The sequence below is a fragment of the Podarcis filfolensis genome (assembly GCF_964270895.1).
Source record: "Podarcis filfolensis genome assembly, chromosome: 8".
Lineage (NCBI taxonomy): Eukaryota > Metazoa > Chordata > Lepidosauria > Squamata > Lacertidae > Podarcis > Podarcis filfolensis.
In genome coordinates this window covers 44,670,711-44,685,739 of record NC_139611.1, presented here as the reverse complement: position 1 = coordinate 44,685,739, position 15,029 = coordinate 44,670,711, and the positions used below count along the sequence as shown (strand labels likewise).

General features: G+C 42.3%; 1 protein-coding gene across 2 annotated transcripts in view; it reads left to right on the top strand.

The window, feature by feature from the left end:
- Positions 1–13,241, top strand: part of CDH5 (cadherin 5) — a 33,429-nt gene extending 20,188 nt beyond the window's left edge. For both annotated transcript variants that reach the window (XM_083626587.1, XM_083626586.1), the window contains 10 exons: positions 1,410–1,698; positions 3,171–3,287; positions 4,187–4,354; positions 5,369–5,556; positions 6,507–6,760; positions 7,225–7,355; positions 8,422–8,546; positions 9,936–10,044; positions 10,514–10,759; positions 11,043–13,241. In XM_083626587.1, coding sequence (XP_083482713.1) covers positions 1,410–1,698; positions 3,171–3,287; positions 4,187–4,354; positions 5,369–5,556; positions 6,507–6,760; positions 7,225–7,355; positions 8,422–8,546; positions 9,936–10,044; positions 10,514–10,759; positions 11,043–11,551 — 2,136 coding nt within the window. In that variant the 3' untranslated portion in view covers positions 11,552–13,241. The remainder of the gene's footprint in view (positions 1–1,409; positions 1,699–3,170; positions 3,288–4,186; positions 4,355–5,368; positions 5,557–6,506; positions 6,761–7,224; positions 7,356–8,421; positions 8,547–9,935; positions 10,045–10,513; positions 10,760–11,042) is intronic.
- Positions 13,242–15,029: the final 1,788 nt, after the last annotated feature.

Below are 15,029 nucleotides of genomic sequence, written 5' to 3'. Positions count from 1 at the left end.
CAGTTTGAGCATATAAAACCAATCCTGACCTGGCTGCTCTGGCTGCCAATTAGTTTCTGGGCCCAATTCAAAGTGCTGGTTTTAACCTATAAAGTCTAAAATGGCTCAGGACCGCAATGCCTCAAGGATGTCCTCTCTCCATATGAACCGACACTGAGATCATCCTCTGAGGCCCTTTTTCATGTGCCTCCTCAACGAGAGGTCTGGAGAGTGGCAACACATGAACGGGCCTTTTCTGCGGTGGCTCCCCACTTGTGTAATGGTCTCCCAAGGGAGGCTCACCTACCTTCCTTACATATCTTTACATGTAAGGCAAAAACATTCTTCTCCCAGGCCTCTGGCTAATTAAACAATTTATGGCCTTTTAAACTGGGTGGGAAGGGATATTGTTTTTGTTTGTTACTATGTTATGCATTTTTGTGTTTATATATTGTAAACAGCAAGTGATTTTCAGATGAAGGGCAGTATAGAAATTTTATAAATAAATAAAATAAATAGAAATAGAAATTATCCAGCAAACATTAAACAAGCAGTGCACACCACAGCAGTTCCAGGAAATTATTTCGCCCGTGAATCTACATGAAAGTACCTAAAGCCATGAAAGCTGGAAATCTATCATTTTCTACGAAGCCCTAGTATTGTAGCACTATGACTTTTCAGCAAAGTTTAGATGCATTTGCAGGTCTGAGAGCTAACACAAGCATGTTGAGAAGGAATCAGATATATGCTGTTCCTTTCTTGGAAGACGAATGAGCGAACATACAAAGGAAGGAACTCTCTTTGGGGACAATTCCAGGAAAAGAGAGGAAGTTTCGCCATGTCCTACAGAACAAGCTCACATTAGCAGACAGTACTTGCTGCAGTACTCACAGCCTGTCAGGCAAATGCACTGATCCAGAAAGGTCCCCTTCACTTCACTATGACAGCCTGACAGAACCCTGCTAACATTCAGGGAGATGAAAACATACAGCTGCCTCCATCAAGGACAGCATCAAACTCAGCAATGAACACCATCTGAAAAGCTTTGCCTGAGTCACATGCAGTCAATCGAGGGGATTTCATAATGTATTGTTCCATTGACTATATTGTTGTATGCCACCCCTATCTCCATGCAGGACGAGACTCTAGGGGTTCCAAGCAGCTTACCCAGGGTTTGTGTTTTCTTTTGGAAATGAGGCACAGCAAAGACTTTGGTGTCCTTATATAAATATGGTTTATTTACACATATATACAACCTGCGCAATGGGTTTTATGAGTCCCTGGCCATTGGCTAGGCTTCTTATGGCTTCTGGGAGTTGTAGTTCAGCAGCATCTGGAGACTGTGTTCCTAGGATTCCTTACTGACTGACACAATTTTGTTCTGCTTTCACATTTTAATTCTTATTTACAGACTTTGTTGTACTTTTTAGATCACATCAACCATCAGGAATCCCAATGCTAAATACGTTCTTGAAGGGGAAGGTGCTGGGACTCTGTTTAGAGTGGAAGACAGCACGGGAGATGTGTCTGCAAATGAGAGGTTGGACCGAGAGAAGAAAGCTGAGTACCACTTGAAGGCTCACATTCTTGACCGTTTCACCAATAAGTCATTGGAACAACCCTCCGTGTTTCGTATCATAGTCTATGACATCAATGACAACGCCCCAGTTTTTGTACAAAAAGTGTTTAATGGTTCTGTCTTGGAAATGTCACCACTAGGTAAGCTCATCTCTCTCTTTTAAAAAAATGCTACTGTGCTTGCATGCAAAAAAAGGAGTACCTTAACAGAATCTAGGCATGGGGAGTCACTTTCTGCCCAAGGGACAGATTCAAACCTAGCCAACCTAGGACCCTAGAAGTTGTAAGCTGTTTCTCTGCCCAATAGCAAGCAAGGCCAGAAGTGAAAAGGGAGGGGCAAAAGTCAGCAGGTTGAAAGACCAACAAAGCAAAAAGACCAGCAAAACTTTTTTTAAAAAAAAATATGCATTTTTTTAATGTATTCTGCAAACATTTAACATTTTCTTAAATTTAAGTCTCCTTTAAGGCTTAGTCTTTAAAGCATCTAAAATGAATGTAAGATACGTAAAATGTTAAGTTTAACCAGGGGAAAGCCCCAGATAATGTGGAAAGTGACAGGACAAATAAAAATGATAGATGGGTAACATCAAATGATGTCACATGATTGGCAAGTGGGCAGAATTTGCTAGAAATGGGTTCAGAGGCCGGAGGTTTCCCACCCCTAATATAAATGAAAAGAAGCATAGATCATCCAGTTGCAGTAAGAAAGCTAACTCTCCCTTAGTTTCTTACGCTGAATACTTGCAGAAACAGACCATGGCTCAGAGCCACTCTAGTCATGTGGAGCTAGCCGTGTGCAGTGATTTATGGCCCTGGATGGAGGTTCAAGAGACATCTAGCCAGCTCAGCCAAGCCCAGATTAGCACTTAGATGCATAATGTTCTTTGAGAGCTCGCTCACACACACACAGACACAAACACACACACACACACACACACACACACACACATAGAGTACCCACCCTAGATCCCTGGTCTGTAAGTAACCTCTCCCTTCTCTTAGTTAACCCTTTCCATCCTTGACTCGCCACTTGTATGGCTAGCCCCAGAATAGCTTCCTCTTTCACCAAGCCTTTTAAGCTGATATCTTTCCCAGTCTACATCTGCATTGGAATTGTTTTAAATATATTTTTATTGTTTCATCACTTGTTTGTCACCCTGGGCTCCTTTGGGAGGCAGAGCAGGCTATACATTTATTTATTTGATTGATTGATTGAGCATTCTTATTATAACCAGTGTGGAGTAGTGCACTAGAGTTCTGGACCAGGAGCCTGGGTCAGTCACTGTCTCTCAGCCTGGCCTACCTCACAGGGTTGTGGCAGTGATAAAATGGGGGGGGGAGGAAAAACTGTGTACACTTACATGGCCTTGAGTGCCTTGGAGCAAATGTAGGATAGAAATGTCCTAACAACAGCAGCATTAAATAGGAGGGTTCAAAGTGGTGACCAAGGAAAAGGTTTTTCTCAGGAGAGTCGATTTTTCACACCTCTTTAAGCAGATTCATCACAGTTCTTGTTGGCAGTTTTTTACACGAACAGAATCTAAACCCTAATAATGAAGTATCATCTTTTGGTAACAATCTCTCCCCCCCCCCCTTGCTCTTGCTCTCTCTAGGAACATCAGTCACCAAAGTGACAGCTGTAGATGCTGATGACCCCACAATTCTTGGCAATACTCGTGTTTCCTACAAAGTTATTCAGGGAAACCAATACTTCAAAATAGATGATACTGGTAGGTATGATATCAATAAATCAGCTGGTGAAAAGTATTCCTGCCAGACTCAACTCCTCCCAGTTCAGGAAAGCTAGTCCTGGGAAGTCTGAGATCCATAAGTAGAACAAAGCACTCTTATTGCTCACACTAACAGGCAAGCCTGAGTAAGAAACTTCTATGTAGAAGGCAGGCCACACCACATCATCTGTCAAGTCAGTTTGTTCATCTTTGAGAACTTTCAGACTCATTGTGAAATAATATACTTCTGCATACCCACCTGCTGAGTCTTCCAAGCAAGCAGAAACCAATGCCTTTTTGACAGGAGTGCCAACTTGGCCCTGCAAACATGGGTGCCTGGGGCTGTGAGTGCCATGCAGTGTGCATGGCCCTGGCACTGAAATTGTGGGTGCCCAGCCCCTTCGTGGGGAGTTTTGTGGGAGCTCAGGCACTCAGGGCCCCAGGGAGTTGGCACCTATGCTTTCTGGTGGTCCCATTTAGCTTCCAAACCAATAGATATGAAACCACCAAAGTTTGGGATTAGAAGGATCTTTGAAAAGTTCAAAGGATTTCTCACCCCCTCATCTGCTGGTGAGGAGCAAACAATGACAGCTGGCTTTTCTAGATTTGAAGAAGATAGGTAGGTAGACCACACCACACATAAAGTTTACCTTGGAAGGATGGAAAGGGAGAAGAGAGGACTGCTTTGGAGAAGACTGCTGGGCAACCAAAACTGGCAAGTAGTGATCTGAGGGAGGGAGTCAAAATTCTGTTAACTGTTTTTAAAATTAAAAATAAATGTTAAATTAAAGGCAAGCAGTAGAAATTTGAGTTATACAGATTAATCTAATAGTAAAAAAAAAATGTTGAGGTGATAGATGAGGCAGATGCATGTTTAGCTTTCTGCTTTTCTTTTACAGGAACAATCTACACAGCTGTACCAGATTTGGACAGAGAAAAAACCCCTGTTTATACAATTGTGGTAGAAGCAGTGGATGGCCACGGTCTACACTCAGAAGAATCAGGCACTGCTACAGTCCGCATCTCACTGACTGATATCAACGACAACTTCCCAACATTTAGGAAAAGTTAGTTTTGCGAAATCAATGAATTAAATTTGATGAAGCCATCTGCTCCTAACTCAGTTCATGGAAACTGCATTCAGTTGAATGTAATGCAATGTGGGTTCCAAATTTGACTAGATATTTAGAACGTTTATATATTCCATGACAGCATGTCAGACCACTGATGCATCCAGTACAGCATGTCTACACTGGCTGGCAGTGGCTGTCCAGCGTTTCCATGCAGGGGGCACTGCATACTGCTAGGCAGAGTAGACAGTATTAAGCTAGATGAATCAATGGTCTGACTCTTTCTATGGGTGTTATGCAATTCTACTTTTACTCAGAGTAGACCCATTGAAGTTAATGGACACGCCTAACTTAAATTCATTAATTTCAGTGGGTCAGCTCTGAGTAGGGCTAAGTTGGTTACAGCCCTGTGTTCCTTGAAGCTAACACAGCCTTCTGTCCATACCACCAACTGACACATCATCATTTCCCATTCATTCAGTGAAAACAAAGAATGAATGGGTGGGTCTACAGCAAACAGTTAGATTTACACACAGAAGCTACAGTTTAGGGCCTCAAATTAGAAGGGGCCTCTAAATACAAAAATACTGAATTTCAAGTTTTACATAATTGGTTAAAAATAAACAGGAATATTTCAAATGGGGATGTAAGAAGGCTGCACTTTCTGTTGTGATCTGCATTTGTCACAATCAGTGCTGTTTCCATTCTGCTGCAGTTTGGTTTCTGCCAAATATTCTGTTATTCATCACATTGTCCATTATTTAAAGTATGTTATGTAAGCTACTCCAGGGGCACCCTGTTTCCAACAGCTGATCCCGATGCAGCCCCTTAGCCAAAAGGATACCCAGGCCTCAGAGCATGAAAACACTCAAGATGGCCACACATAAGGCCAATGCCACACAATTTAGTGATAAAAACTGAAATGAGAAAAATGATGATCCTTTTGTTAGCAAGAACGTGTGTTCTGATTTTCCTTTTATTCCAACATACTTTTATTTGTTTGTTTTCCAGAAAACTTCCATTTTGAAGTCCCTGAAAATACCAGGTTAGACGGTGAAGTTGGTAGACTGGAAGTTGAAGACATTGATGAGCCACAGAACAGAAATACAAAGTACAGTTTTGTCCAAGGACCTTACCAAGATACCTTCAGAATAGAACCAAACCCCTTCACAAATGAAGGAATAATTAGACCTAAGAAGGTATGGTGATGATCAGTGTATCATTGTTTACATCAGGGGTGGGGAATCTTTGTGAGACCAAGAACTACCTTCCCTTAATTTTCTGGGAGCACATGCCCATGGTTGGTGGGGCCAGTACAAAAGACGGGTGGGACAACCACTTTCTCACACACATCCATTCATACATCTAGACACATCCAGTATACCCGAAGGGGTGTCTCCAACCCCATCGTTCAGCTCTGGTCCAGCTCTGAGGGCCTTCTGGCAGTTCCCTCTGCAAGAAGTGAGATTACAGGGAACCAGACAGAGGGCCTTCTTGGTAGTGGCACCCACCCTGTGGAATGCCCTCCCATCAGATGTCAAGGAAACAAACAACTATCTGACTTTTAGAAGACATCTGAAGGCAGCCCTGTTTAGGGAAGCTTTTAATGTCTGGTGTTTTATCGTTTTTTTTATTATTATTATCATTAATTCTGTTGGGAGCCGCCCAGAGTGGCTGAAAAACCCAGTCAGATGAGCGGAGTATAAATAAATAACCATTATTATTATTATTATTATTATTATTATTATTATTATTACCCACTCTCACACAACAGGCTAATAATTGACTAAATAAATCTACATGGGTACAAAACTTCCAGAAGAGTTTGCAAGAGTTTCCATTAAATTCCAGGTTCATTCCAAAATGGGCTTTGCAGACCAGAAATATAAATATAACTCTCTCCATAGGAGCAGGGCCACAGCTCAGTGGTAGAGCATCTGCCTTGCATGCAGACACCTCGGGTTCAATATCCAACATCTCCAGGTAGCAGTGGGAGAGACCTCAGTCTCAGACCCTGCAGAGCTGCTGCCAGTCAGTGTAGATAATAGTGACCTAGCTTCCTGTGTTCCTAAATATAAAAAATATGTTCATTGTATACACAGTGTCCCTTTTTATTGTGTACTGATAATGTTCGCGTGTGTGTTTTTAGCCACTGGACTTTGAGAAGGTATCCTCCTACAAGTTTGATGTTGAAGCAACTGATGCCGACATTAACTATGCATATTCCAGAACGAAAGGATCCAAGAGTATTGCAAGTGTAACCATCAAAGTTCTCGATGTTGATGAACCACCTGTCTTTTCCCAACCTTTCTATATATTTGAAGTTCAAGAAGAAAGTGACATCAAAAAGGTTATCGGATCTGTGTCGGCACATGACCCAGATAGAGCAAAACGGAAAATAAGGTAACAGAAAGTTTCTTCTGTACCCAAAAAGTGCTTAGTCAACTGAGTTTGCATCCCTTGCAACAACACTTTATCCACAATACAGCCCATGATAATGTGTTTAAGAATTGAATTTTTATACTGTATAATGCAGGGATGAAGAGCCTATGGCCCTCCAGATGTTGTTAAACCAGAGACATAGCCTGGGCAGGGCCAATGAGGCCGTGGCCCCAGATGCACATTTCTGATGGGGCACAACTAGGCACCCCCATCACATGTGACTGGGCCTTTGGGGCTGGGGCAGTGGCAGAGCCGCCTCCTCCTCGTGGTTGCATGCCCTGCCCCTGAACTAACCGTGAGGGAGGGAGAGAGCACCATGCTTCATGTTCCCCTTCCAACAACTCATCCCCAGCCCCAACTCTGTCTCTGCCTTGGCTCCTCCTCAGATACTACTTTGATACCATTTTTTAATGCACCCTACACAGATATCACATCCTGAGATCCAATTATTTCAAAATATCCACCACGGGATATATTTCTGCCTTGAAGCCTTTGGACAGGGAAGAAAGTGCCTGGCATAACATAACTGTGGCAGCCAATGAACTGGAGCAAGACAGTAAGTATGAACTTATGTCACTAGAGAATTTGACAAGAGTGAGGCACCCAGCCATTCCCTCTTCTTTGCAGATTGCAATAAGAAGGCAAAATACAAGTCCTCCCTCTTTGAACCTTTTTACTGTTGTATCCATGCCATGAAAGCCATTCTTCAGTGGGGACCATCCCAAGGCCTTGTGCCAAGTGGATGGCACCAATCATGAGGGTCTTACTATCTGATTCATTCCCCCACTCCTCCAATTCTGACAAGAATATGATTTTATGTTAAAAACCCATATTTGCATGATAATACAGCATCACGGAATGCAGGGAGGGAGGGAGAAATTCAAATCAGTTCACATTTAAAGGTGTATCTACCTAGTTCACACTTTCCTAAACTATAGCTATACAGCCATCCTTCGAAATTCACAGTTGTTTGAAATTTGCAATGCAGGTTTCTCACCAAGGCATGCTTATAAAAATGCATAGAGTGAGCATTAAAAATGTGTGTATTGGTGACAATGCCATACAAAAACATGTTATATTAGGGGAAATTGCTTTGAAAAAATACATACAGTAGGTCCTGCATAAAAAAAAACATTCATATTGGGAGAAATTTGCACTAAAATACTGGTGAACTTTCATGATAATGTTTTTGGAGGGGGGAAATCACAAACTGATGTAGAAATGTGGAGAGCTGGACATTAGACTGGAAAAATTAGAAACTGACAGAAACTAAAATTGATAGATTTGCTGTCCCTACGTGGAATGAACCATCTGAAAAGCATATTCCTCAGCTCTCTGCAAGTTGCATCCAATGGATATTAGAATTGGATACAACCCTATGTGAGCCAAAACCCTGCTTTTTAGGATTCCAGATCTCATGAAGATAGCCGTAAGCAAACAATTGTGCATTACACGTGGCAGTTCTCTGCAGACTTCTTACATGTCTCAGAGTTGAGGCCAGCCAACAAGGTTCCTCCGCTCTGATTCACTCACCGCACTGATGTGGTGTGAATACTGGTTGCCTCTGTTTGATTTCAGATGGATGTCTGATTGATAAATCTGTGATTTTCTTCTTGCTTCAGGAATTGTGCCCAATCTGGAAACCCACGTACCAGTTTACATTAAAGTTACTGATATAAATGACAATGCACCAGAATTTGCTGATGTTTACAATCCTAGAGTGTGTGAAAATGCCGCACCAGGAAAGGTAAAGTATCAGAACCAAACTGCTAACACTACTCAGCCGCACAGACCAGCAATCCTTGCCAGCCTAGGAAGTCAGATGGGGAAGTTTCCAATTTGCTCCACATTTTGGATTGAATCTTCCCATTTTGCCCCCCTTAAACCTATGTGCATATCAGATCTGCAGATATATTCTCAGAAAATATTTCCCAAAATTAAACCCCTTATTAAGGAAATGCCTTTGGGGTTCTTCACCTCCAAGAGTATCATTATTAAAAATGCAACTGCAAATAAAACAAGGAGGATTTGGTATTATATCACTAAGCTTATTTATTGACAAATACTAGAAATTTGAAACCCAAAATTAGTGATAACTTCCCAACTTGGGCAACCCTAGAATATAGATGTATAGCTCCTTTATCTTGATGGACTGCACTAGGATCACAATATAGTAAAACCCAGGATTCTCCTGAAACAAGATTGTCAGCTAGAAAATATGGAACACAATGTCTAGTAAAAATTGACCGATTTTCCTATGCTAAACTGACTTTGTGGGGAAATCCCACTTTAAAAATCAGGGTGGGGTGGGGAATGGTAATATGAAAGAACAGGATGGAGGCAGGCATATTGACTTTAGGCCAATTAATAGATGAGAGTGATGAATTTTATACTTGTGCTATATTAAAAGAAAAACACCACCTATTTGATTCAGCCCAGTGGCAATATTTGCAGCTGCACCATATGCTAACATCTTTATTTGGACTGGAAGCTTTTACAGCATCTAATACACCTAAGATAATAAAACAATTGGTTAAATCCTCTCAGACTAAAAAGCTGGTGAATGTTTTCCACAGATACCTGGTCTCAATTAATCAATTTGACATACAGCATCTGAGAAATGAATAGAATAAAGAATTGGAGATTCCTATTTTACCTAAGCAGTGGGACAATAATTTAGCTTCTATAGTTAATGTTTTATTCAACAAAAAATAATATTAAGAATCTATTGCCCTTAGTTTCAAAACTGTTTATTTCATATTGTATCACAATTTCAAGTATTTTTATATTTTTCTTTAATATTTGCTTTTGCTTTTGTTTTGTTATTCTTCTTTTCTTTTCTTTTCTCACTGAAAATTTTCGATAAAATATAACTAAGAAAAAACTGATCTGCAGATGAAGCCACATAATCAACAACTGTACTTATGAAGTGCTTCAAGGACTGGCTATTTCTTCTTTTTAACCTTTTTAACCTGTTACACTGCTCCACAAAAGCCCGTGGCTGTGTGGTACAATATATTTTTCAAATTGCTCCCAGGGAGTGACTGTACCTCATAATGTGAAGTCCCTTCCTGGGCAATTGTTTGAGGGGAAAGATGGCCCTGTGTATTCACGACAACCTTTTCAATTCCTGTAGACTGTTATCATGATTTCTGCTGTGGACAAGGATGAAATGTCACCAGGAGTGAAATTCAGGTTTTCCTTGGTGTCTGAAGAGAGCAACTTCACTCTAATTGACAATCACGGTACGTTTCTGTGGATTTCATGAGGTGGAAAAAAGGAAACATTGTGTGAATGTTAACTAGCCATGCTCCAAATACAGCTTCATGGTTTGCTTGTCCCTATTTATAAATTATTTCGGGCTGTCTATATATTGTATATATTGTATAATCATTTATAGAACATTTCTAAACTGCCAGCTCATTCAAAACTATCATGGTGATGTACAACACAAACACTAAAACATCACAAAATTAAAAAATACAGAACAAATGACCAACACTGAATCAAACTGATGCTCTAAAACTGCTAATTTCCCAAAACAAACCACTCCTGTATAGAAGAAGTCTTGATGACTCCTGGCCACCCAGACATTTTCTGGGTTCCTTAAAAGATTACTTTGCCTCAGGAGCCTCAGGAGCAGACTGCTGGCATTCCTACAAGGCAATCACCATTTGAGATTTTCACTTAATGAGACGCTATTGCCTTCCTCAGATAGCACAGCGAATGTCACCGTCAAATACGGACAGTTTAATCGGGAACTAGTCAAAACCCATTACTTGCCTATCATCATCTCTGACAACGGCTCACCCCAGCAGAGCAGCACAAACACCCTTGCCATCCATGTCTGCAAGTGCAACGAGGAAGGGGACTTCACTTTCTGCGAAGAGCCAGCAAAACAAATGGGAGTCAGCGTCCAAGCACTACTTGCCATCTTGGTCTGCATCCTCACCATCATTGGTAAATCTACTCAAAAATATTCACATTTCTGGCCTTCCCAGGGGAAAGGGGGAAAGGGGGAAAGACCCCTTTTATTACATATAAGGAACATAAAGGGGTGGCAGAAAGGGATATGAAAATGGAGTAATTTTGCTCTTTAAGGTCATGCGGTAGCAACCATTTTTCAGAGATGGTTACTTCTCCCACCTTGCCAAACCTCAGGTTGAATCAGGTTACGTTTTCTATTCAGCCACATGCTTGTTTTGCTTCTCCATTCTGCAACTAATTTATGATTTGTTTGCAGTGATTATGGTGCTAATAGTTATGAGGAAGCGACACAGGAAAGACCTGAACATTCTCAGGAAGAATGTGACAGATATCCACGAGCAGCTGGTGGCCTACGATGAAGAAGGTGGTGGTGAAATGGACACCACCAGCTACGATGTGTCAGTCCTCAACTCAGTCCGCCAGACCAGCATGAGGTCACCCAGGATGACCATGGAGAACAGGCCTTGTGTGTACTCCCGTGTACAAAAGCCCCCAGGAAATGGGATCTCGGGCACTGGAGAAATGGGCATTATGATTGAGATGAAAAAAGACGAAGCTGACAACGACGGGGATTTGCTGCCATATGACACTCTCCACATATATGGTTATGAAGGGGCTGAGTCCATTGCAGAATCCTTAAGCTCTTTGGGATCAGGATCCTCAGACTCTGACATCGACTATGATTTTCTGAATGACTGGGGTCCCAGGTTTAAAATGCTGGCAGAGCTTTATGGGCTGGAACCCAGTGAAGATCTTCTGTATTGAGCGTTCTATATTGACAGGTTCCCCCAGCCTTAGCCACAGACAATGTGGCTAAGAAAATGTTGGTTCAGAAGACGGAACCAACTAGCAATTCCTGCATTCCCAATACCTAAATCAGCTCAACATACTTTTTTCTGAGCAGGTTTACATGACCAGGATGATAGACAGCAAAAGCAATGACTTTTGAGCACTTCAGAAGGGACTCCATGAGCATACTAATGCATCCTGCACATGAGGGAGGACCCTGATTGGGCCACATAGAGTCCTTTCTGGTGCACTCTGACACATGTATGAAAAGCAAGGGCAGGGCTAGATCCCAAGGCACACACACATTTCGAAGTGTGGCTCTTTCCCAGCCAAGCATTAATGATCCTTTCTTGCTTATTTTAGTTACTTAGAATATCTGCCCTTTTAAGTCAAAACCCACCCATGATTCTGGAAGGAACAATTTCCAGGACTTCAGGGAGTGCAAATTTCCTAGTCTCGAGTGTAGGTTTCATGTGATTGCAACTTCCATTATGCATGTATATACAGGCTAACTTTTTATTCATTTTTAATGCTTTTTTTTTTCAAACACAGCTGAAGAAATTCAGCTGCATCAGGGAACTTTTCCAAGTTACAAGCCTCATTAACTGTGAAACTATCTTAACACTTTTCTTCTTGCTGGTGCCCCCCACACCTTCTTCCAGGTACTGTAAACATGAATATTCCAAAACACCAATAGGAGATTCATCATTGATTTGACCTTTCCAAAACTAGCCTAGACCTTTCCCAGGTGCTGTGTTGCCTGTTATCCAGTGAAGGCTGGTGTCCATTGAGACTGGAAGAGCAGAAGATAAGGAGGCCAACAGTAGGGGGCACTAAAGCGAGTGATAGGAGGGGCCAACTAATTCTAGTTTTATCCCCATTCTCCTGTCTGCTGTGTTAGACAATGGCAACTCTGAGACGAAGGATGAGGAGGCTGACAGCCTGTGCTACCTCTTGGACCTGTGAGGAAGTAGCTAGGTGGGGGTCAGCTGAGGACAAACTGAACTTGGAGGGGCAGTGCCCCACTTGTCCCAGTGGACTCGTCTCCATTGCTGTTACCTCCTCCCCCAGTCTACCTTATGACTGTGCCCAGATATCTACTGCTTCTTCATCTGCCGAGTTTCCCCCCCGCCACCATCCCCATTCTTTTGTTTACCATGTTGTCTAATGAAGACTTCTTTAAGAAAAACTCCAAATCTTGCCACCTATTGTGTGATATTTTGGTTGCCCTCATACAGATTTTCTTTTTTTCTAATGGGCCAGCATGACTACCTTTACTTTTTCTGTGAGCAGGGTATACTCATTTTCACTAGCATGCAAAATCCAAACTATACATATAAGTATGGTTCTACTAAATAATGTATGGCTATTATTTGTTTAACAAAATATTCCTACTAATGAAAGTAGTTGGGTGTAATTAATGTATGTGATGTTTAACCAGTGAGGTTAACTATAAAATCATTTAAAGCTATTGTAAGGCAATTGTAAACAATATCCAGTTTTTAAAGCGTCCTGTGATCCTTGTATTTTGTAATCTGTTTGTGTTAAAAGCTACTCTACTGTACATCAATGGTTTTTGCACTGGATAGTTTCATTTCCTATTTAAGTTGTATGTATGTATGTTGTGGGTGGGGAGGGTTACTTACATAAAAGCCAAATTCATGTATACTTGCATTTGTCTGCTCATTAGTAAGATCTTTGGGCAAACCTATGGTGACTTTAGTGCATTTAAAAGCAGGGGAATCTACAAACCGGATGATAAAATCTGCTTATCAGATTGCTGAGGAACCACTTCTTCCCTTATGTTTGTATGTCACCCCCAAGGCATAAAAGGGCTATAAATGTACTGAGGAATGGGGTGTAGCTCAGTGGCACAGCATATCCTTTGCATGCAGAAATTCCCAAATTCAGTCCCTGGCATCTCCAAGCAGGACTGGGAAATATTCCTGACTGAAACCCTGAAGAGAAACCCAGCCAACCAGCATCCACTATACTGAGACAGGTGGATTAATAGCCTGGCTCAATATAAGGTGATATTGTTCCTGTGTTCCTAGAGCAGCACTCCCTCATTTGTTGGATTTGTCTTACTGTATGGCACACTTACCACAAAAAAGTGCCTATCTCAGGGGTAAGCTCATTGAACTCAGGGGGGATTTTCTTCAAAATAAAATAAACACTTCGTAGCCTAGGGAGTGAAACATGGCCTAGTTAGCAAACATTGTTCTTGACGACTTAAAAGATGCTTTGCGAAATAATTGCTAACATCCAGCATATTTGTCAAACAAAGTAGCAGAGAACAGCTGCTGAATTATGTTTCACCCCTGGGCACCTTTCGAAATAATCACTTGTGCTGGCCTATTTATGCCTTCCAAGGTGTCAATGAAAATTCCCTTCAAAGAACTGTGGCACACCTGAGAAGGAGCTTGTGGCTGCACTTGGTGAAGGCATCACATAAGCAAGGTGATTGGAGCAATGTTCATGTGACCTATGTAAAAGGATACGGGATGGTGTGCAGTGTTGCAAACCCATCACAACCTCCAAATATTCATCAAAAGGTTGGGTTGGAGCCTGTGCAGATACAGCTGTATACCTTCTGGGTCTCTCATGGAGGTTCAAGACCTTGTGTTTTGTAAGGGTACTATTTGCATTGATGGAATCTGCTAATGCACATTTCTTCCTGCATAGGCTCTGTTCTAACCTACCAATGAACACATTGTGATATATTGGTCACAAGTGAGACCTGATGGCATGGTCTTGTTTCCGATAACCATACATTTGCATTTATGTAAATAGGGTTTGGGCTTCTTCACTCATTCACCCTTGGCCTGAGACATGCAGATTACAACCCCAGAAACAGGATCGTCTTGCATGCCCTTCAAGGAAGGCTCAGTACAGGAAGCCTCGTTCATCTTTCAAACCAGCACTCCTGCTGAAAGCAGTTGGAGTCATTTACCTTTTCCATACTCCCTTTCACACACCTGACCCAGCTGAAGAGTGTGAGGGAGGCAGTCCAGTGAGACTGTCCCCTCCTTTCCATTTCTACATGTTATATCATTTCTCTGAGTACCGTATTTTTCGCCCTATAGGACGCACTTTTTCCCCTCCAAAAATGAAGGGGAAATGTGTGTGCGTCCTATGGGGCGAATGCAGGCTTTCGCTGAAGCCTGGAGAGCGAGAGGGGTTGGTGTGCACTGACCCCTCTCACTCTCCAGGCTTCAGGAGAGCCGCAGCGCCAGCCCCACAAGGTCGGGGGACAGCGGGGAGGCAGAACGCCGCCATCCCACTGTCTCCCGATGTGGTTTGGAGGCTGACGGCGGGGAGACGTGTGCTTCTTCCTGCCGCCAGCCCCACAAGCTCCGGGGACAGTGGGGAGGCGCAGCGCGTCTTCCCACTGTCTGCGGACCTGGTCTGCAGGCGGGTGGCGGGGAGAAGAGTGCTTCTCCCCGCCGCCAGC